Genomic DNA, 25,215 nt, shown 5'->3' on the forward strand with positions numbered 1-25,215 from the left:
TTGAACGAAAGGTTACAGAAGTTATGGACCCTATGGTTGGAAGGAAGCCAAGGGGAAAGGCTTGGAGTGGATTGAGTGACAGTGGGGCAAAGTGTCTATCTTCAAAGTTTCTTTTCTCCTCCATTAATAAAGCCTCTGCAGAGATGCCCAAAGAAGACCTCTGCCCAAGGCTTCCGATAAACCTAGGGGTGAAAGTGCAGGTCTAGGAATCCAAGTATGTGAAGAGCGTGACTGGCCAGTCTGGTGTGGTCTGAGTCCTTGACTACAGCTCCCTTCAGAGACTGCAGTGACCTAGCTGTGCTCCAAGTCTGGTTTGAGGGAAGGGCTGCTTTGCCCCATGATGCCTCACAGGCAAAGCCTCTGTAATTGGCTGTGGTCAGGCCTGAAGATAATCACACCTAGCATTTTGGCCAGGAGTCATATTCCTAAGATGATTCTCCATGGTCTGGTCCCTGTGTATTTCTGTAGCCTCTTCTTTGGCCACTTACTGCCTTATACTATCCCAAAATTTTGGAAATGCTTAGCTTTAGCGTATACTCTGTTGTCTTTTACTTATTTGGCTTTGTCAGTGTTATTCCCTCAGAAAGAATGCTTTTCCTTTTCTTAGTCTCCTGGTTAACATCTGTTAACTTTGACTCAATTTATTATTGCCTTCTAAGAAGCCTTCTATTACTCTGTATAATGTCTTTCCACTGTGTTTGGAAGGAATGTTTGCATATATTATAATTGTATCTTCATATATCTGTTTCTTCTAGTGAACTGTGAGGTCCTTGAGGATAATGACTCTCTTTAGCACCAGATGACTCTAAGTCTCTAGTTCCTGGCTAAGATCCTTATACCTCATTGTGCTCAATAAGTGTTTGCTGATTAACCGAATAAGTGAGTGAATGAGTGAAATATAAACGCATTAGTTTTTCATCCCTGGTCTTTTACCATGTGGCCAGGCCCCAACCATTCTTGTATACCTCATTTTCTACTGGGGCCAAGCCAATTGGTCTGCTTTGAATTTTTGACCTCTTTTCTTTTCCTTATGCTCTCTGAAAAGCCTACAGTACCATCTACTCATATATCAATTGAAAGTCGACCTCTTCTTAAAGATCTTTGTCAAAAATCTCTTGTTCCTAAAAAGAATTTCCTGGTCCCTTAAAAACATGTGATCACTTGCTCCTTTTTTTTTTTTACATTTAACTTTTTATTACTTCTTAAAAATCCAACTTCAGTAGCTCTGGATTTCTACTTTTAAAGGCATGGATCTTATGCCATATATAATTCTTTGTTGCTTATTTTATCCCATTTATTAGATCATAAGTACCATGAGGTTAGAGACTGGTTTCCTATAGCACCTCAACTAGTGGTTTCCAAATTGTAATGGGAATTCAAAAATATTTGTTAATGAATATAATTAAGCCAAAGCAGAACTGGTCATTGAGAGCCAGAAGAAATGAAGTGAAGTAAAGAAAGAAGAGGAAAATAAATCACTTCAAAACATGAATAATTGCTTCAAAATTGGAAGTACTAGAAAGTTTCTAGGAGATGACAGCAACTATTGAAAGAACTGGCTTCCAACTGTCTTAAAAACCTGGAAGTGTAACATAATAAGCCCTTTCTCCCTTGTGGATAAGGAGCACATACTTCTTCCTAATTTACCTAGCTTGCAAAGCACAGTATATATTTTTTTCTTTAATGCTATTTAAAATCAATCCTTTGCTTTTACCAGTATTTTCCTGAGAGTTTGGGTGAAAGGCAGAAAGTATTTGATTACTGCGTTACTCTTCCATTTAAGCCTTTAAATTATTTATTTAAAGATAATAATGTACCGTGGAGGCTGATATTTCTTTACTTTTTCCTTCTCTTTCTATAACTTATAAGCTATCTTAAGAATGACCACAATGAAAATGTGATCCAGGGCCTGAGTTTCAGAGAAAAGGAGATCCTGAATGCCAAGGCAGTGTTTTTTGGCTGAGATTTATTCTTGTAAACCTGTAGTTCTTCCCATTTGGGGGAAGTGCAGGAAGCTACTAGAAACACTCAGTGAATATTAATAGCTTCCAAGATTTCCAGTTACAAATGCTGACCTGCACTACACAGTACTTATAATTTACCTTAGTTTTACTTATCTGTTAAAAAGATTAGAACCTTATAACTCCCCCACCCCCGTCCCTCAGTCTAATGGTCTTGCTATTTTAGTTTTAGGTGATGCTAATGCTGGAAAAATTGTGTTTTGTAGTTATTCTTTATTGGAATGTGTGCTAATAGTTGTTCATATAACTTGTTAAAAAATGTTTGGCCCCATTTAAATCTGGCCATTTTATAAAAAATATGTTTAAACTTAATACAGTAAACTGTCTTACTAAATATAGTAATTAACCTCATGCATCTTAGCCAAAGTAGCATGGAAATAGCTTGAACAAAGTAGATTACCAAAATCTTTTGATCAGTGCAGATTCACAGAGGTGAGGTCTAGCTGTTTATTAGTAGCTAAATGACTTCAATTCTGAGCCTTAGTTCTTCACCTGTTAAGTTGAGATTATATTCCTAATTTACAGGGTGGTTTTGAGAGTTAGATGAGATCACTTAATGCTTGATACATTATAGTACATTTTAGCATAATGTAATATATATCTCAGAAGAGTCCTATCTTCCTGAGGCTTCAGATCATTCTCTACATTCTAATTGTCCAGCCCCCGTGACTATTTATATTTACCACAGTGATCCTATAGTGTGAAGACTGAAGATAGTCTTTAAATACAGTAGAAGCCTCCATTCTTTTATTCTAGGCATGTTTTAGTACAAGTGGAATACTCAACATTAAATAAATACTCAATATGTATATTGAGTAAATAGATATATTAATTCATTGAGAAGCCAAATTATCATCAATATAAATGACTTGAGAAACGGTAAATTTGGTTTCCCAATGAGTCAATGTCTAATAAAGTCTATATTTAGTTATTTTATTGAGGTCTAGAAGGATTGATCATAGATTTATCATTCTTACCTATCCCAGGTAGTCTCACCAGCCTACTCCTTTTCCTTAACCTTCCTTATTTTGTCTTGCCAGCCAAATTAGTCCTAAATCTTGAGTGAATTCAGCCAACTGCCCCCTTTACTCTTGTTCGTAGGTTGCTGAGTATAGGACGGGGTTGTGGTGGTACACACAATCACAATTATACATATTAGCACCACTCTAGACAAAGTTTCCAGTGGTTTCCAATCTATCTAGACCTTCATAAATATATAGTCATCCTTAAACTTTCCTTAGCCTTCTTTTATATTTCCCAAGGCAACTGTTCTAAATTGTATCCCTCTATTCTTCAGTCAAAAACCTGCTGTTTCATAGAGAAAATAGAAATAATCAGGCCAAAATCAGACCTTCAGTTTTTCTTCTCTTCAACCGTAAACCCATTTATGAAAATACAGAGCCTTCCCTCTTTCCATCTTGCCACAGAGTAGACGGCGACTTTTGTTTATTTCCAAGGAGATTATACTGTTTTCTCACAGGGTCATACTACTTCTTTCAAAATCCTGCTCCTGCCCTCCTCCGCTTTTCCATCTTCAGTCTCTTCTATTTCTTTGGAGGTAGTCTTTTCCATCTGCAATGTGCTTAAGTCTGTTCTTTACCCTCTTTAAACTACTACTCTACTTCCCTAATTTCTTTCATAGTCAAAAATTTTGATAAGAGGAAGTCAGTTTTAACTGTCTCCACCAAAGCATCCATACATTACTATCTACTTTTCCTTTCAGGACTGTAATCAAATTGCTAATAGCATCACCAATAATCATTTTATCTGTTAGATTGTTAGATGGTTTTAAAAGCAAGTCACAGAAAACCCAGCTCTAACCCAAGTGAGATTCTTTACTTCATTAAATTGTGAAGAAATATATTATCTTTCATAATAAAATGTGCAGATTTGTAAAGGCTTGGGGGCAACTCCATTTTTCTCAATTTTTTTCAGTTTTGTATCCCGGGATATATAAACTTGTCCTCCAGTCTGGCCTGTCAGGGTTGTGTTATAGCTGCCAGTAACTGAGTCTACTGTTTCTAGGCTATCAGAAGATTGGGAGAACTATTGTGCCAAACACTGAATAAAAGTTTCGCATTTCAGATTGGTGATAAATGATTGCTTGGCAAAATTTATTCAACGATTAGTTTAATAATCATTGGAACCAGTCACTGGCAAAAATGATAAGATTATCATAATTGATGTACAGTCAGATTTTTTAAAAGCATCAAATCATTTAAGAAGTGATATCTGAACAAAATTGTAATTCTTGAATAATTAAGGAAATTGTGAGTATTTCAGTTTTCTAATTATGCAAAGATCCCCCAAAATGGAAATAATTCAAATGTTTATCAACTAATGAACAGATATACAAAATGTATTGTGTTCATATAATAAAATATTATTTGGCAGTTAAAAGTAATGAAGTACTGATACATGCTGCTACAATACGGGTGAACCTCAAAAGCATTCTAAGTGAAAGAAGCTACTCAGAAAAATTCTACATATTATATGATTCCATTGGTATAAAATGTCCAGAATTGGGAAATCTGTAGGAAAAAAAAGTAATCCAATCAATGCTATGGTATGCTAATGGGCATTTTATCTATCTATCTATCTATCTATCTATCTATCTATCTATCTATCTATTTATTTATTTTAATTTATATATTTTTAAATTACAATTGACATTCAATATTATATTCATTTCAGGCATGCTACATAGTTGTTAACATTAATGTAACTTACAAGTGATTCCCCTGATAAGTCCAATACCCACTTGACAGCACAGATAATTATTAGAATATTATTGACATTCATTTCCTATGCTGTACTTTGCATTCCTGGGACTGTTTTGTAACTGCTGATTTGTACTCCTTACTCTCTTAAAGAGTATTTAAATTGGGATTTTTTTTTAAATCACATTTTAAATCACTGGTGATATCACTTTAAACATGTGCTTTATTAAAGTAAATGGCATGCAGAAGTATCCAAACACTTAAATCCATTATTAACTGCAAACAATATCTTCCATTTCACAGCATTTTACTGTTGAAATAATTTCACATACTTCATTTTATTTAATTTCTCACATGTACCATGTGAGGTAAGTTGAACAAGTTAAAATTATATAAGGCAGAGGAGATCCAAAGATGATAAATGATTTATGAGAAGGTGATAGATCTTGCATATGGTAGAGCTAAGATGATTAATTTTCAATACTTTAAAAGAAATGAAGCCAAAATATTTTTTATCATATTCAGAAATTTTAACGACTTCTGGTTTTAATAGAAATTACTCCAAAACTTTAGCTTTTATATATCTTACAGTATTTATTTGTTCAGGGATTTGATTTTAAAAAGTCCCTGAACAAATAAATTCGATTCCGTTCTTTGGTATGTTAGAGATACCAGAAATGTAGTGAGTGAGTGAGTGAATGAGTGAGTGAGTGTGTGTGTGTGTGTGTGTGTGTGTGTGTGTGTACATACAAATATATGTTTACACACATTCTCTTAGCCCATAGACTCTCTAAAAAGTTTCAATAATAATAAAAATGCCTTTTACCAGTCACAATTTGACTTATTTTAAAAATCAGTTCAAACTTAAATTCCAAATCAGTGCAAGCACATTCATCTACTTTTGCCCTGCATGCTGTGAAATCCTCTCTATGTGTTCATTTCTAAGGAAGGGAGAATGGGGGAATGACTGGGATTCCTTTGGGGGGAAATAAACATAATTCTAAAATTAGATTATGACGATTGTTGCACAACTTGGTAAATATACTAAAAACTATTAAATTGTTTAAACAGGTGAACTTTATAGTATATAAATTATATAATTGCTTAAAACAAAAACCTAAGAGCTGTTTATTGTTTGTTCTTCTGGACATTTTTATATAGAATTAAATACTGCTTTCCACTCACTGCTTTGAAGAGTCTTTGTCCTTTTTGTCTCATTCGATTTTGGTTCTCTTGTTACTTTAAGGGGTTTGTAAGGGGCAGTTGCTTTCTTCTTTATTCATTTCATTGATTTTTTTTCTCTTCAGTATTTTAAATATTGGAATTTCCCAGATTTAGCTTTTCTCCCATCCTTCTAATATAGTTTTGTTTTTGTTAGATGAATATCTAAATCCACCGACTCCCAAGGTTGATAAATCTGCCAATTTTATATCTCTAGCCAGGCTGCTTATTCGAGTTTCCCAAGTTATATTGCTTACTTATTAGGCATACCTGCCTAGATGTTATTAGGTATGCAGGACATTCTCAACCACCTCTGCATCATTTCAGTTAAATAGCATCTTTATCCCCACACTGCCCCTTTGTCACTCACCTCAATTTTATTCTCATTATCTTCTTTTCCTCACCTCTCATATTGAATGTCTCAGCAAATCTTATCTATTCCACTTCAGATGTGTCTCTCTAATCATAGCCTCTAGGCTCCAAACCCTCTGACTTCTTTTATATTGCTGCCATGTAACATACAAGTCTGATCATATTAATCCTGTGTTATTGAGAAAGCTTGATTGTCTCTCTGTCGACTATAAGATGTAATGGTAACTACTTTGATTAACTGTACAAGCCCTTTTGGAATCTTGGTTCTAAACCTGTTTCCTACCTTAGATTTTGCTTCTCTAAGTCTTCTTTGAAATGATCTTTTCTCATCCAAATTTCCTTATATAAAAGTGCCTTTTTATGTCGCCATGCCTTTGTGCTATTTTTTCTGTTTATAATGCTTTTTCCATTTTGCCCAGCAGGTTCCTGTTTATCACTTTAGTGTCTTTTAGAAGTCATCTTGTTCATTCTTTGATTATTTACTAAGGTGCCAGCTTTATTCCAGTTACCATGATTGGTCAGTGAATTAGATGCAAACCCTTTACCTCATGGAACTTACAAAATAGATCCTCGTTGAATCCTTAATGAAATCTTCAATCCTCCCAGGGAGGATTAATTAGTACTTTGATCATAGCTATAATAGTATCCAATAAGGGTTTTTAGAGGGAATATCATGTGAACACTCATTGGCTTTAAAGTCCATAGACGTATTATTTACTACTGATGGATAAGACTTGGCTTCTTTATCTTTAAAATGAAAATAACAGTATTTAATCATGGCAGGGTTGTTGTGAGGCTTGGTGATAATGTATATAAGAGAACAAGATGTTTAGCACAGAGTAGCCTAATGCAATACATGCTGTTTATTTTAAACGTCGTATTACTTTTGATGTTTAATAAGTTCTTTATCCTGAATATAATATAAAAAATTCTAGGTTGAGCCCAACATACTTTATTTGTATGTACCAAGATCTGGTACATAGTTGATAGTCAGCAATTGTTAGGAGAATTTTTTTTATTTCTATGGGAATATAGATGAGATTTGTCTAAATAGTGTGGCTACTGAGGTGAGTTTTAGGGTTTCTGGTATCCAGCAATATAACTTATTTTAATTATTTCAGTTGTCTTTTGTTAGAATTTTAACTTGTAGTACAGTTAACACTAGATTTCTATTTTCTCGTAATTTTGTGTACTGGTAAAAATGCTGAGTGAATAAAGAAATGGTTAACAGGTTAACAGCAACTGGGAAAAACTTGGGATTCATTCATTGAATAATTGACATTATTGCAAAATTATATTTTTATAAAATACCTGAAGTAATAGCTACTTGAAGATGGGTGTCTACATGTCTCTAAAAGCACATAAAGAAATACACTGATTAGTACCATGCAAAAATTCATAACTACATAAAATATAATTGTACATAATTAAATAATGTGCATGATGCTCTAGTAACTCAATATAATGTAAAATTCCTATGTCAAGCTTCAATGAAGAATTCTGCTTTAGAAGATGTCTCCTTTGCTGGAATTCATGCAATTGAAGGGTTTTTTTTTTCCTTTTCATTAAGACAGCACAGTGCATAGATCACCTGCATTTGATTTATAGTTGGTACTTGGTAAACAGAGGTTTTAGTTAATAATTTTTCTATGTGCATGAAAGCACCATAGATTTCAGTTTGTAAGATAAAGCATTCTTTTATATTGTACGATACCCTATAGTATCTGAGCATTATTTCACCAAGATTTATGCAGAAAGTGAAACCCTTCTGGAACTTAAGCACTTTTATCTTCTAGCTGACAGTGCACTGAAAATGTTTACTTCATTTTAGAGGTTAATGTTTATTTAAGTTGTAGCTAATGTCTAGCATGAATTTTTAATCTAAAGATATGGAAATAGAAGCTAGCCAATTATAGGAGTTAGAAAAACAGGTAATATAAAAATTTAAGAACAAATATGAAGTATTAAAATTTTCTAGGATTTAGAACTTTTCTCTAGCCAGAGGAATTTATTACTGAGTTTTGTTAACGTCATAAAGTTTTATCAGATATTATCACAAGAAAGTAGGTAAAATGGAAAAAGGGAAATTTTTCTAGTATAGGTGCATTGTGACAATTTTTCTTTTTAAAACTAGCATTCTTTTATTCATGTGGATTCAAGTTACATTAAAATGACACTAAAACCAGTAGAATGAGAGATATGCATATATCTGGCTAACATGAATAATGTCAATATATTTCCGTTATAGAATAATTAGAATACTTACGTAGGTATCACTGATTTTTTTTTTAGTAATTAACATCATTCTGCTTTAATAAAAAAATATCAAGAAAATAATCTTTCTTAATGAAGCAATATAATCTTAATGACTTTAGTGAAGTAAATGTTAATGTTTCTCTTTTGTTCTCAACTGTTTTATTCTACATACTGAAGTTTGCTTTTTTTTTTTTTTTTTTTTTAAACAACCATACCTATTCTTGGGCCGGACACCTTTTCCTACAGCAGGGAAATAAATACTTTGTGACTGCCACTGATAGAATCTGAAGGGCCTTGTTCTGGTTCCTATTTCCAAGATTAGATCTAACTCTGGGAGAGAAGAGGAGCCTGAGCATTTGCCTGGAGAGAGAAGAGGATAGGATGTTCTATTAATACCCTTTTGATCTCATAAGGTATTCATATAGCAATGCAGAATGAGCAATGCACAACCACATGAGTGCCACTTATACAAATTTTGATATGAACAGTGCCCCCTGGAGTTGTGCAATTTAATACCCAGTTAGTAGAGCTCTCCTCTGTCACACATATTTTTTTAATTCTTATTTGTTTTAATTCTTACTCATTTGTCTTACCTGATCAACTCACTAACCACACCTAAGAAAGACCTAAGAAAGGGAAAAAACAGCCTATCTATTAATGCTTGAGTTATATGTCCTAAGATTTATTTCAACAATCTATTCAATTCTGTTCTTGTCAAATGAAAAATACATAGTTTTTATATTAAAATGACATTTTAAAATATAGATTGTAGTGGTATGTTAAAGGTATGTATATACAAACATATAAATGTGAAGGTTTATTTAAAAGTAGAAAGATAATTCCATGATTTATAATTAGAAAAAGGCAAGCAAACCTACATTGCAATTTTAATCTCGGATTTTGACATTAGGCCAAAGATTTGGGAAGTAAGCATTAGAAAGAAAAGTTAGAACATATAATTTCCGTGTCAGCCACACTTTTCAAAGACACGTTATTCCTGTTAGTCAGATTATAGTGCTTGGAGGTTGTGTACTGAGAGAGGACCTAACTACAGCACCTTTTACAGAGAAGGTTTTATTTCCAGATCTAATAAGAGCCTAGGCTCACATCTTTAGTTTGAATACCTTTTTAGTGATCTTAATTTTAATTATTAGTGGAAATGAATAAAGATGAAGTTTGTGAATATTGCATCATATACTATTAATATAATTTTGTACATAGATACAGATACATAGAAGAATAGGTATATAGTGATCTATAGACATATTTGTACAGTCTTAGAATAGGTGATTTCTCATCCATGCTTGTATTTGGTCAACAATCTATTTCTGAATACTTGAAGTCTTTTTAATTTTTCTAGCCTTACCATGCTGATAAGTCCAAAAATGTACAATAACTTATTTAGTTCTTCATAACCTATGGGAAGAAAGTTGGATCAATATGGGAAGAAAGTTAAATATGTCAGATTTTCCAATTTTTTATTCTGTTTCCTATAGAAGGGGTTTTGGGGGGAAGGCGGGGTGACAGTATTTCTTAATGGAGTAAAATCTTTATGTGAATGATCAAACATTAAGTTGATAATTGAAAGCTTAACATTCCCCTTTCCAATATTGTTCTAAAATGATAAATTGTGCCTCATTTTTTTGGTGATAGAACTTTATACTGAGTGTATGTTGCTGGAGGGAGTAGGGTTGAAGGGACAAAACATTAGATTTTTAGGCCCCGGTTTGTTACTGTGTAAATGACTTTAAACATGCTAGTAATTACCCTCCTCTGAAAAAATGAGTATGACTTTTTTTCCCCAAAGAACGTGTATTACTCTCACCATCAGAAATCGGATGATAAAAGCTATTTTTTTCAGATGAGGCTGTAATAGCTATTCCATTATGAGTAAGTTTCTGAGGATTTGAGAGTCTCAAAAAAATGTATTAAAATTGTTGGTCTGTGTAGGTGGTTTTGTAATCCATTCTAGATCTGTGATCGGAAGTAAGTGATTTTTGCTGTCTTCAGATTTTAAATTGTTGTAACAGGAGATAGACTTGTATTGAGAAGGTAGCCTGAGATATAGCTTTTGTAAATATTGTTGTGCTAAGGTATAAAGTTCTTCATTCTATTTGGATTGTATCTAAGTATTTTTAAATTTTTGATAGAACATTTAGATTTAAACACAGAAGTATATAATGAGTGTAAGGGAAACTTATCTTAAAATTTTTTCTACTATGTGAACAAATTCTCAGTTCCTGATGTATTAGTGTTTTTGTTTCAGCCAAATGTCACCACTGTGACCATTTTTTGTTAGTGTCAAAGAGCACAAAAATAAATATTATGGTTCTGTTTTCCCCTAATTTTGGTTACTATGCTTATAGATACTATCTTCGAGTTACTTAATAACTTGTGGATGATTTTATAATTTCTCTGGTTTTTCTACTGTATGACAAAAATTATCATGCACATGCTTTAATAGCCATTGGATTTGACTTCACTCTCGTGCATTATACTGCACTCTGTTGTTATCTAATTTGGCAATAATTTTATAAAAGCAGTTTAATATCTCTTATAATTTTAATTGTTATCAAGAAGAATGACACCGTTTAATTTGACTCAAAATTCAGAAGGATGAATGAATGACAAATTAATAATTTACCACCTTTGCATAATACTGAAGCATAGAATATTAGAAGGATTGATGGCAGAAAAGGTTAACAAATTTTAGCAGCTTTCATTAGCTTTACATGGTCATATGTTTGTGGTGCTGACTGAAATAGGCTTTGTAGGAGATCTCAGTCGAGGGAACTAATTACTTGTGCCGATTGCCGCACTGATGAATAGACCCTCATTGTATCATTCCCCTGAAGACGAGGAGCAGCCTGTGATTCACGACTGCATCCTGGCTGATATTTGATAATAATTTTAACAGATAAATGTAGGTAGGCAGAATGATGAAGTGCCTATCCAAGCTCCATGACTATCAAAGCCATACACATAGCCATCTGTGTACTGCCTTTTCCTCTCTCACCTAAAGAAAATTTTATTAATTGAGTTCAAACAACTGTTGTCTTTTGCTTTTATGCATAGTCTGTAGATATTTTTAAAATTTTTAAATGATATATTAGTTTTCATTTAAAATGTAGACAAAAAAAGAAAAGCTTTTTAATCTTTCTGAGAACTGCAGTTCTTACACTTTTTTCTATTCCATTCTGATTACATTATATCTCCTTTTTTATGCTTGATCAGAATCAACAAAGGAAATCTTTGATGTTTTATTGTCTGTCCAGCATTCTCAGGAAAGAGCCTGGATTCCTATTGTTTTTAAAAAATATTCTCACAAATAATACACTGCTGCCTATGCTTTTATTAATCCGAGATAATTTTTAATTGATAAGTACTTATTTATAAATCTTTTTAATTTTTAAAGGTAGCATTTTAAAACATCAGAATAGGGTAACTTCTCTGTGGGTATTTTGGGACTGTCGGTCGGTCAAGACTACTAATTTGTCAAAGCTGACAGGTACAGTTTTATTAGCTCATGAAATACAAGTGAGATTTTATTTTGTATTAGTCATTCCTTGCAGTTTGGATTATGAATTTTTAAAATTTTATTATCAAAACCTATAGATTTTTATGTTGTGTATCTTTAGTGAATAAATATATTCTGCAGAGATATTGCTCATAACTGAAAAACTTCATGTTAGCATTTTCTTTATATTTTTCAGCATGTTAGATCATGATTAGTTAATAGGAGAGGAAGTTGACGTTTATATATTGTCATGTAAAAGATCTAAATAATTGGAGAAAATATAGTAGAACTTGAATTGAGTGAACCCTTTAAAAAATACATTTCCAAAAGTATACTTTTGATATAGCAATTATTGCACATCATATAGCATGTAGTTTTTAATTAAATATAAAAACAGACTACATAAAACAGAAATCCAATCTGATTTGCTTGAAAATAGATTGCTATTTCACTCTATAGGAATGGTTTATTTAAAACAGTAAATGGAAAAGAAATGCATTTTCTTGTGTTGTTCTAAGCCTCAGGGGCTAAATGTAATGAATATTTTAAGAGATTATTTTAATTAAATTCCTGCACATCTAAACAGAGTAATATTTTATTATCACATACATAACCATGTAACTGAGATATTCATTAAAGTTAACACTTTCTGGACCAAGAATTCATGGTATGATTTACTGACCTTGTGCAAAAAGGCACAAATTAGGAAGAAAAATGAAGGGGGACAGACTTTGATTAATATAGGTAATGCTATACCATATTTATAATAGCCTTTTCCCTATTCTGGTTTATAAATGCAGCCACAGAGAAAGGTGCCCTGCTGAGGCTGAAATGAGGCTGAAATCAGAGCACATGCCACTAGAGTGTGGGGAAACTGATCACACTGTCAGCAATTCATTTCAGAATGATGTATTTAGTGCTCATTTCACCTTCCAAGAAAAAGGAAAAGGAGTTCCTTAGACGGGAAGGTGATATTGTTATTTTCAAGGACATACCTAAGTTAAAGATTGCAGAAAGGGGAGTGTGAGGTGGAGGGAGAATTAAGAGGAAGGGGAAGAAAAAAAAGGCAGAGCAAACAAGGAGAGCTTTATGCAGAAATTCAGTGCTACCACGCTGTTTGATAATTGCTAACATATGTGGCTTCTCTGTTTCATTGTAGTCGTCCTCGTGAGTTCTGGCGCCTTGACTACTGGGAAGATGACTTGCGGCGCCGGCGACGATTTGTGCGTAACCCTCTAGGATCGACACATCCTGAAGCGACACTAAAAACAGCCGTGGAGCATGGTCAGTGTATGAACCACTCCTTGCCAATAGCAGCAGGTACAGTGCTTGGTAACGAAGAGCATAACTTCATTATTACAAGGCACTGTAAACTGGTCCAATGCCACATTTCAGTTATTCACCCCAGAAAGAGAAGTTAAATTTTTATAGTTAGTGTAGAGTCCTATTAAATTATGGTGTCAGGTGTATTTATTTATTATGTTACACATGCAAAACTTACTTAACATAGAGCCTTTGTTTCAGAGTAGAAGGGTAAAATATTTTTTCTTTTAAGTGACACATTCAGCTTTGAGTAAATTAATCCAAGACGCCTGCCTTAAATCCATGAATATCAGAAAGACAGCATTTTCAAACCAAATAGGTTTCCAGGTTCTGTTGTGTGTGTATATGGTTTTCCCTCACCCTTGGTATTTTAGCATGAGATTATGAAGTGGGAGAGATGGTAATAAATGTCCAAGTGCCTAGATACTTTCTGAGCCTTGATTTGTAGATGGCTGTGATCGATGGCTCCTGGAAAAAGAGAATTGACATTATTTTCAAATGTTCCTGTTCTGCATCATCTTGTTATCAGAGCTTAACAAAACACTTTTCCTTTTCTTGATATAATGCATATCACTGTGATTCATTTTAGGTAGAAGCCTGATGAGCAAATGGGAAAAACTGAAAAAGTCCTTTGGTTTGATCATTTACTCTCTTTGCTCATAGGGTTTCACTTAATATTTTAAAATTTTTGAAAGCCAGTTAAGATACATTAAGAGGACACATGCCTCTCTCCACATTAAAATTCTTTTTATTTTATAAAATATAAATTGATTATATAAGGTAATTAGTTTTAATTCCCCTTTTATAGAGTATTAGTTTAACATGCAGCATCTTATGGTTAAATGATTGTATGTAGTATACAAAATAAATTTTAAATTACATTCAGTAAGGATATTAAGAGTTTAGATTAAAAGTCTGTGATCTTAGGTTTGGCCTCAGTCAGACAGCTTAACCTCTTGCACTCAGCCTTAAAGAGCCATTTCTGGAAGAAAATGTCCACAATATGTCATCAGATATAACACCAAATGTGACATCAGTCCTTTAAAATAAATGATCATACAGAGAATAGTCAATAACAAAGTGATCTAAAAGCAATAATAGTCTCAGTGCCCTACATCTTCAGCTACAGGAGGTGGAGAAGGAGAAATAAGATGTAGAATTAATTAGGCCACTTTTGCTTTTAAGGTTCATGTACTTTTTATGTGGTACTATAGATTTCAGAGTCACATGTATATATTTATATATTTTCTTTCCTGTTTTTATATTTGAGTTTTTGACTAATGACCCTTACATTGAAAAAAATCAGCCCTTTTGCAGTTTTATCCTTTTCAGTCAAACAGATGTTACCATGTGCACTTAAAATTTAATAAGTATTTTTCTGTCTTCTTACCTGTCATTTCACATTGAGTTGTGAGTTTGGAAGTCAATGACACTAAAAATGTTTTTATGAAAATTTTTCCTTTTATATCTGGAGAGAGGGACTTGTTTTCTAAATTTATAAATAGGGAAACTGTTAATCCTTTTGCCTGAGAGAAATATCAGTAACTGAATTTAAAATTTGCAGTATAGATTTAATCCAGAGCTTCTTATAATCTATTTTTAGATTATAAGAATAGTACATTGAACCATTTTGGAGAATTATAAACCTCTTTATAATGCGTAAATTTTAATTTTCTTGTTGAATTTTACCTTATTAAAATAATGTCAACTTTTTTAATGCTGAATCTTATTTTAAAAAGATTTATTAGTAATGCTTTTGTCATTTAAGACTTTAAATCCTGTGTTGAAGCAGATTTCACTCTACTTGGTAATATTTCACACTAATCTTATAATTAATATTTAAAACACTGAAAGATTAAAAAAAATTTAAATGAAGTGTATATTTTTAAAAACTAATCAAATATGTAGGAGATGCTTCAGTGGACTTCCAGTTAAGGAGATATGTCATATTTAATGTAACATTTTTGAAAAAGGATACAAACTCTTTGTAACTATATATTTTTTTATCTTAAAGAAATAATAGTTTTGGAACTCAGTACATAGATTGTACTTTAGTATTGTTTGTCAGCATAATTGATGCTAATATATTATGTAAGCAAATAGCTTAATTTTTAAATGCTTTATTAAATGAAGTATCTTATAGTTGACATTTATTTTTAATTTCGTGTTAATTATGAAACTTTTTTTTTTAATCCTAACTTAACGATAGGCTAATGAAAATAAACATTAAGCAGTAAAGTATACAAACAAAGCAGTTAATATAATAAAAAAAAGGTTGAAATTATAGAATTTAGCATGGATAAATACTGTGCTTTAATATGGAATTTGAATGTTTAAAATAGATATTACTAAGGCTAATGTGTCTGTTTTATTTTATGACTTTTCAGTTTTGATTTAACTCAGGCGACAGGATATTTTAAAAATGCAGAATCTTAAAGCATCATGAAGTATATTATCATTATCAAAAGACGACATCTAATAGAAATGCCATCAGAGATTAGTTATATATTTTAGTAGTAAGAGCCATCTTTTTTATAGATTGATTTGATTTGAAGGAAAGCCTCTGGTGTAAAGGTGGCAGAGTAAATACCTGAAGAGTGATGTTCTCTGTTCGTGCGATCAATACTAGCCCCATGACTCTACTTCTGGCTACCTTCTAGTTAAAAACAAATTTTTTAATTCTGACAATTTAATTGCCCTTCCCAAGTTCACATTAACTTGCTTGGGGAAAAGGGCTTTAGGTAATTTTTCAAAGAGAGACCCTCCAAAGTGGTTATTTATAAAAGTCATTTTGTAATGGGAGATTTCTTTAACTTTGCAGAAACTGAGTCATATTTTTGAATTAAAATGAATACTTCTTATGATTAAATATTCTTTATGGAAATTAGCAGCATCAAACAGAAGTGGATATTTGATTCTTGATGGCATTTTCTTCTATTTTATAGTTTTAAAATTTATTAGAAATGGATTGTAATGACTCGTAACTTTCTCCTCATGCACAGAGCCCAGTTTGTCAGTTATTTATTATCAGAGCATGTTAGATCTGGAAAGATCTTAAGGCTAAAGTTTAGTTTAACTTTATTCTTCACAGATAAAGAAATTGGTGAAACAAAAGGCCAACGTAATTCTTGGTAGATATAGGATTAAGCCCAGGTTATCCCATGACTAGTGAGATTTTACCATTGTACTATGCTGTCTTCTAAAATTCATTGTTAAGTATAATGGGAATTTTATATTCAAATTAAAGCCACATGAAAAATGTTTTAAACAGTAGAAAGATTAGTTTTAATTCAAACACTAGCTGTAGAATCCTATTGAATTCGAGACATTTTTATTTTGTAGTGAATGTGTACGCAAATTGAAATATATGAGAGGGATTTAACAACATAGTTGAAAAAGTATCTTGTAATTATATGGAATGATACATGTACCTCATCTGGTTTTCTAGGGATGACAGACCATGTAAAGATCCTAAATCATGCCATTCCTTTATAAATTCAATAATGCTAAGTACTGTTGTTTTCTTTTTAGGATCAACATGTAAGAGGTTCTCTAACACTTTTAGGGAACCCATGATCATTAGGAGATGAACTTAGCTTGTTCTCCTAATCATCCTTTGTAGTTTCACTGATTTTTTCTAGAGTAAATTTTTTTGACTTGGAACCCTTTTGAAACTGCACAAACTATAAAGTGGAATTAGTTCAGGATAGTATAAGATATCCTCAGTGTGCCCTGTGCTGAATGAACAGTTAATAGTATGTACTTCACATTACACTGAATAGATACCCATATTTATTTTATGTACATTTGGGGTCACTTTATTTCAGTAGTAATCTTTTTTTTTTTTTTAACAAAGTGACTAATTCTTAATGTATGAACTTTTTCTGTATTATGAACTATTGATGATTAATTCACTGATGCAGTGGACTTTTAAAAGGAGATTTATATATCACAGATGGAACAGTTTTCTGTGTTATTTTTTTCTTTAGATTTTACTTACCTCGCCTGTGTCGAATATATAAATCAACTCAGGCCCAGTGCTATCTCTAAAGAACTTGAACTTTACGTTTTAAGGACCAGCTTCTCTCTGAGCCCTCTTATTGCTCTTAGCTTCAGTGAATCAAAAGTTGTGATTCAAAGAAAGCATTTTTGACAGTTTTATCTAATTTTATGTAACAGTTGCACTTATTGTTAGAATAAATATTATACCAGAATTAATGTGTGATTCGATGAATGGAATCTGTTAATAGTGATATGACAAATTTAAAGTTATCCTGTTTGGTAATAATTTTATTAGCCAGAAAAGATCTGAATCAAGCTTTAAAATTAAACCAAAAGTACGTTTTGACTTCATCCAATTAAATTTTTATTCTAGTGTAGAATATACTCACAGATGGTATCAAAATAGTTGATACTTCTTTTAATGGTTGATTAAATATAAGGCAAACAAAAGTTAAAAATATACTTTTCCCAGCACGTAAACATGATAATTATCTTTTATTTTATGCTTGGGAGAGTTTTGTTCTAATTTTGGAAAAAAAAAGTTCTGTAGCAGAAAGCTATTAGACCAGTGAGAATTGAACACCAGCGCATGTGGTGTGTATTAGAGTACTGTTGGTAATTTTACTGCTGCTAACTTAAAATCCTCAAGGGGGAGTTAATTACAGGAAAACCATTCTAAATATCAGTAAGCTGCATATTTTCCATGACAAGAGGTTTTTCAGTTGAGGTTGAACAATTCCAGAATCTGAGCTTGTAAAAATAAGTAAATAAATAAAAAGTGGGTGTTTGTATGCATACAGTAGACCTATGGTACTTTAAATTTTTTTCATAAAATTTTATTAAATTCAGAAGTTACTGTGTTTTAATGTGTCAGCATGATGAGAACATATTTTAAAATGTTAAAATTCCAGTTGAAAGAGTTAAGAATTATATTTAGTGGTCAGTTAAATGAATGTGAATTTATTTACTAAGTTATTTCAAACCACTGGCTACTCTTATTTTTTTGGTAAGTGTTTGCAGATTAAAATGATTCCTCCCTCTTTTCATATTAACTTTGTGTACTTCATGTCTGCAATAATCAGGTGTTAAATTTAGTTTTTCTGATGTGTGTGGCATATACTCATCAAATTTAGGTTTTGAAAGGAATTTTTTTTTAATTTGTTATAATTCTGACTTTTTAAAATGCATTATGAGAAACATGAGAATTAGTAAACAAATCAGTGAATTACATATACATTTATATTTGTATAGCGGTTAAGAGCCCAGATACTGCTTCTACTCTGCCTGGATTGAAATCCTGACTCTACTTTTCACTAGCTGTGTTGCCTTGGGCAAATTATGTAACCTCTCTGATCCTGTTTATTCATCTGAAAAGGAGAAATTAGCAGAGGGTTTATGAGAATTAAGTGATTTAAATATGTTAAGTGCTTTGAACACTGCCTGACACATAAGTGTTCTTTAATATTAGCATTATTATCATCATCATCATCATTTCTGCTTTGAAGAAGGAATTGTAAATTCAGGAAATCATCATGCAACACACTGCTTTTGTACTAAATTCTGACGGGCAGTTGTTAATTTATTATAACTTTATAAGAAAATACAGAAGATGGTGATTTCTCTTGTATTTCCCACTAACCAATTTGTTTCTAGTAAAATTGATAGTATATTGGAAAAGATCTTGTTTTAGCTAAGGACAGTGTTTATGATTTCACAGTAAGGGAATATTAACAATGATAAAAAAACTGCTATTTTCCTGGAAAAAAATTTTTTTTGTCATATTTCTTCGTAGCTTTAAAAAAAATAAAGCCACTTAAATTAGGTACTTTAAATTTTTTTCAAATATTTAGTGAGACCTTCATTATGTGTAGCATACTATGCTGAATGTGGGTATGAAGGAAAATAAGATTTTATTTACCAATAGAGAGTTTTTAAAGCTAAATACAGAAAGAAAGCTTCTTTCCACGATTTCCTTAAAAATAATAGGAAACACCTGTGCTCTTTTAAGTAGTGCCATAGGTATTGTATGTAAATGATATACATGGTGAATTCACAATAAATATGATAAAAATAAATTTTAACCTTTATGGTTATCCATAACCATATCTATTAAACTAAAAGAAGCTTTGATTTGTCAGGTTAACCAGATAACATACATGTAGTTTAACTATTAGACATAAATTCTGTAGATAAATATTAGTCATGTTACTGAAAATGGATTATCCTTTGTGGGTTTGGGGACTTCTGCCTGGGCAGAAACTGCAGTGGAGTAAAAAGCTTTCCCATCTGATTTCCATATCAATGGCTGCTGCCTGGGTGGATCAGGTGCTTTGCCTCTGGGATTTCCCTAGCTAGAAACCCAGAATGTAAGGAAGATGCTAAACTTTCCCTTCTGTGACACTATGAGCTTTTAAGTCACAGTTGTAAAGTTACTATCTGGTTTTATGTATTTCTAAAGGAGAAAGCCACTCACAGCAACGGAGTCACTCTGGAGGGATAGAGGGTTTTAAAGTCAGAATTTTGAGTTCCACTGTTTTCTCCTTTCTGCTCCACCTCTGCTCTTCCTGGTTCCAGGGTTGGCTGTAGGTGCTCCTCAGAGCTGCTTCTTCACTCCCTAGATTTCTTGTATTCTTTCTCTACTTCCTCTCCTTTCCTGCCGCCTTGTTGCAGTGCCTGAGTCTGGTGCTGCTGCTCCTGCTCTCCACGGGCCGCTGCAGCTCAGGCAGTGAGAGGCTCTTTGCCCAGATGCCTCTCATCCCAGGCTTTCTGTTATGTTTGCCCCTGGGGTGTCTTAGCCCTTTAGTTTAAACACATGGAGGAGGTAGTGTTTGAGCCACCACTTCGTTTCCACACTGCCTTGCTCTTGGATATTTGTATAAGGGCTGAAGTAAGGGTGCGGGTGGGGTGAGGTGAGGTATGGGCAAGGGCAAGGTGAAGGAAAGAGGGAGGTTGGAATAAAAGGAAGAGAATATAGCTTCTAAGAGCTTCTAGAGCTTTATGAGTGTCAGATATGGCTTCAGTAGCTGGCTAAATCCTAATTGGCTATGAATCTTTCTTAGCTCTGACTCTTATTACTTCTGTATTCTCCTTCATAACCACTCTTCCACCATTTCAAAATGTTTGTCAGTATAATACTCCAGGAATCAGTAAGTCTTTCTTATTTTTCAATGTTAAGTAGGTATTGTTTCTAAAACTAGGTTCTGATTTTTGCTACCGATAAATTTCCAAAAATGTGCTGCCTTTGAACCTTCTCCTGCCCTAACTATAAGTAAATAAATGGTTCGGTGAGTGGTGCAAGGGTCACGTTTAATGGGATTAGGGCGCTTGTTCAGGGTAACATTAACTGGGTTTGGGCAATCGTGTTTGTCAGAAGGAGCATGTGTGCCATCCCAATCACTTTCCCCACAGCGGATGACTCTGTGTAGAAATGATTGACCATTCCTGGCTACCTATCCTTACCTCAGTACCCTGCCCTCCTGCCAAAGTACTCTTCCCAGAGCTGACGGACAGCTTTGTTTCCTTTTCATTTCAGCTGCAGATGAAGATATCCTTGCTAAGGGAAAACAGTCCATCAAGGGTCAGGCTTTAGGAAATCAGAACTCAGAAAACGAGATCCTCCTGGAAAGCGACGACGATACTCTGTCATCCGTGGATGAGAAAGATTTAGAGAATCTTGCCGGTAAATTCAGTGCTTGTGCAGCTGTTTCAGCTAGTTCTGGACCAATAAGCATCTAATTACTTAGTTTTTCAGCTGTGACCACTAGGACTTGCTAAGTCTACAACCACAATTACATTCGATAAAATTTTTTGTTCTTTCATTTTCCTTTTAACCTTCAGCACTGTTTCTCTTTTACTTTTCAGTTCTTTCAGTCTCTTTACCCTAGTCATCTTTTTTTTTTTTTTTTTAATGAATAATGTTCACTGACAAAGAAAAAAAGTTTAAAAGCAGCAACAACAAAGCAAAATTTCTTTACCTATCCCATGGGAGTTACCTAATCTTTATAAAATGAGAGCTATAAGAAAAATTCTGCAAATTGTTTGGTAAATAAAGCTTGGAGGCAGATGAGCTATTTGCCTTGATATATACAGATCTTAGTAAGCATGCTGCATATACATTTAACTCTCAAAAAAAAAAAAAAATCCATTCCAAGAATGCTATGGCTTTATACAGGATTCACATATTTTACTTGATATAGGAATTTTGATTTGCATTCTGCAGATTTTCAGTTTTACTTCCCTTATGGGAAAAATTCTCTTGTTTAGCCTGGAAGTTTAATCATTCATTAAATGAATTTTTTTTTTTCTTTAATGCCTGGGGCTCTGTCCTTCAAGGTGGAAAGTCTAAAAGATTCTACAGTTTCTTTGTTGAAAGTTATGTAATCTTCTATTTTGATAATTTTAAGAGAAAAGGCGTTATAAATCTTACATTTAGTGACATCTGCAATCTGTGCTCTGTGCTACTATGCAATGAATGATAATGAAAAGCAAAAATAGATGATGGTATCATCTCTGATGACCATGAACTTCTGTGTAAAGTAATGTAAAATTAATTGGAGCATAGTGTTAAGGGATTCGGGGCGGGAATAGAGAGTAAAGTGGACAGTCCTATTCTCTAGTTGTTTCCTTCATATCCATTTACCCATTTCTTCTACCTTTATTTTGCTCTATTCTTGCTACTAGTAATACATTCATACAGTAATAGAGGTGAAAGGGGAGTTTAATTATATAATCTTGACAATGGCAATAGGATTAAGAAGTAATCCACACTAATAAAGTGATGTGGGTTAGAAATGAAGTGGAAATTGTCAGGGGTCTTCTTTAGGACCTAGGCTGCCTTAGCTCCTGCAGCTGTCTGCTTACCCTGTAATTGAATGTCTGAGAGTGATTGAAAAAATGTTATTTCTTCTCAGGATTACATGCTAATGTACAGAGGGCAAAGGAGACACCAAAAGAACACATAGCTGCTTATTTCATCCATTTATAGGGATGAGCTTTGGGAAATCATGGCTGTTCCACAGCTATCTGCTGCCCATCTGCAAACACAATGTATTTGTACATTGGGAATAGAGGGCAAAACCTGCTCTGATCTCTGCAGAGCATCCCTTCTATTGTCCTGCTGGCACACATTAAGATTGATGTGAGATTAAGTATCAACACCCTTCTAACAATCGATGGAAATGTCAATTCATCTGAATTTTGAAACACTTATTCATCCATTGATTACCTGAATAGGTGTACCATGTTTATAGGCACTATATTAATTCAGACCACTAAGTGCCAGTCTTCTCTTGCTGTTTTCTTCACCTATAGGATTTGTACAATGAGGAATTGACATAGGATTTCCAATTCTTACTAAATCTGTCTCTACATAAATATATATAATGTAATAATTATTTTTAGTCCTTATTTTAGGTTTAGCTCTAATATGCTTTATGCTCTTCTATCTATTGACTCTATTGTTTTCAGTAGCAGGCTGATTTGTCTCTTTGATAAGCCCTTTGGAGATTTGATTATTCCAATAAAAATTCATTCACTTGGAAATCCACCCTCCAGCTGTTTACTCCCAGAGTCCCTGAACTACACTAATATTAGATTTGGAAGCGTTGAACAATATTTAACAATGGAAAGGCAGGCTTAGTAAATAAGTATTTCTACCAATCTTTCATGGATAAAGTTATTATGGAAGAGGTTTTGTGTCAACCTAGCACAAAATCTTTATCAGAGAATATGGTGAAATGTGTTTCTCACTTTACTAATAAGCTAGTGTTCTTTTTGTAATCATGCCCCAGCCAAACTCTGAGCTAACCTCTGGCCTTAGGAGCCTATTGAGTCATCCTTGCTCCTGGTTGTTGTTCCATGTTGTTGGATAGCCTGAGGCATGTTTTCTAAATGGAATGTGGATGGACTTATTTAGGCAGAGCCACCCTCTGAACCAGGAGATTAGACCGAAGCTTTGCAGACTCCCCGTAAAATAATTGCATCCTAGTTTACTGTTGTCATTAATTGTCTATTATTAATCTCTTAGTATGAGAATCCGAACTTTGCATTTTCAGAGGAAGATTTGGGGTGGATAGAATTTCTAAGTGTAGGAGTTGGCAGGCAATTTGGTGCTAGAGGTGAGAATTTTAAAATTAAATAAAATTTCTGCTTGAATCTATTTGATTTTTTGAAAAATGTTATTCCAAATTGTATGGCTTGTCTTTTCCTTTTGGCAGGTCCTGTTAGCCTGAGCACACCAGCTCAGCTTGTGGCCCCCTCTGTGGTAGCAAAGGGCACTCTTTCTGTCACCTCCTCTGAACTCTATTTCGAGGTAGATGAAGAGGACCCCAACTTCAAGAATATCGACCCCAAGGTGAGGCGACAAGGAATGGGTTTCATTCCTATGGAATTTTATTTTTCTTTTGATGGGTTGGTGTGCTGCTGTTAGGTAGGGTTGGCATTGGTACGATCTGACAGATTTCGTTTGAATTTCTTGCTGAATCATGTCTATATGCAAGGCAAATATCTTCTTTAGTTTATGATTCCCTTATCAGCTAGTGAGATTATTAAAGTTCATTTAGATTTAAAAACAATTCCCATTTAATTGCATATATCATTAGCTCATTCAAGGATGGGAGGAGAACCTCAGGGAATATCTTCTATAAATATATTTTGCCTCCTAGGGCCCGAGGCGAATTAAGCTACAAAATTCAGTGAGATTGAGAGAGGAATTATTTTGTTTAGCCTTTATATTATCTAGCTATAGTACCAATATATCATTCTCCTCGCTTTGTCCTCATGACTTACTACTCTGTCGTGCATGCATGTCTTGTGTGTGTATGCGATGTTTCTGTTTCCCATTACCTGTAGTTGATTTTACAAGGCACTGCATAATTTCCTATTCTTAAATGAAAATGTAATTTCCCCTTTAAAATATATTTCTGATTACTTTTCAGACCTTGGCAACTTTATTTTACTAAGAAACATTTGTGGCACAGCCATAAAGCCAAAATTAGGTTTGTTTCATGAAAGTGAATGGTTGAATTTGTTCTGAGAGAAACAGCCTCTTTTAAAATGAGCAAAATAAGCATCCTTTAGTAAGAGAAGTGGTTTTTTAAAAACTAGAATACTTTAGGCTGATAGATTGTGTGTGTATGTGTATGTACATACACATACACAAATTCTGAGTTTATTGGTAGAGAGTTCTTTGGTTTTGCAATAATGTGAATTGTTAAATTTTAGTCATTTAGAAGTATTTCAAAGTAGCTCTTGATGCAAATGTTATAATTTTATTAAAACTTAACAATCATTTCTTGTCCTACATATGTTTCTAGCACATTGTTTCAAAATTGCTGCCTTTATTAAGATAGGATTTGGTAGACTGTATGAAAGGAAGGCTACAATGGAACTGATTATTTTTACCTTGATAATTCAGCTCATCCAATGCAGAGAAAACTTTAATTCAGAAAGTCCATCAACTAGAAAAATTTTCACGCTGCATGGCTGAAATATCTGAAAATATGTTGTCATTTCTTTAGGAAAGAAAGATAACCAAAATTACTTAAACTCTCTAATTTATGGTAGTTGTGGCTTTGAAAGGCTGAAATTTATTAAGAATATTCTAATATGTTGTTGGACATTTCATGGCTTAAAATTTAAATTGTGATTTAAAGATGTCTAATGTAATTCTACACAATTTTAGAACCTCTGCCAGTCTTTGTAATTAGCTTCTTTGATTTTATTTACTCCTTTGGGGGAAACTGTAACTTTTGTTTCTGTCTGATCATATTCTGTGCAACGTCAT

General features: G+C 33.3%; 1 protein-coding gene across 6 annotated transcripts in view; it reads left to right on the top strand.

The window, feature by feature from the left end:
• LRBA (LPS responsive beige-like anchor protein) overlaps positions 1-25,215 on the top strand; it is a 573,246-nt gene that overhangs the window by 298,789 nt on the left and 249,242 nt on the right. For 5 of the 6 annotated variants that reach the window (XM_023530214.1, XM_023530213.1, XM_023530212.1 and 2 more), the window contains 3 exons: positions 13,267-13,427; positions 20,965-21,111; positions 23,648-23,784. In XM_023530214.1, coding sequence (XP_023385982.1) covers positions 13,267-13,427; positions 20,965-21,111; positions 23,648-23,784 — 445 coding nt within the window. The remainder of the gene's footprint in view (positions 1-13,266; positions 13,428-20,964; positions 21,112-23,647; positions 23,785-25,215) is intronic. The other variant, XM_023530215.1, reaches the window with a different exon arrangement.

Source organism: Pteropus vampyrus, unplaced genomic scaffold (genome assembly GCF_000151845.1).
Source record: "Pteropus vampyrus isolate Shadow unplaced genomic scaffold, Pvam_2.0 Scaffold47, whole genome shotgun sequence".
Taxonomy (NCBI): Eukaryota; Metazoa; Chordata; class Mammalia; order Chiroptera; family Pteropodidae; genus Pteropus; species Pteropus vampyrus.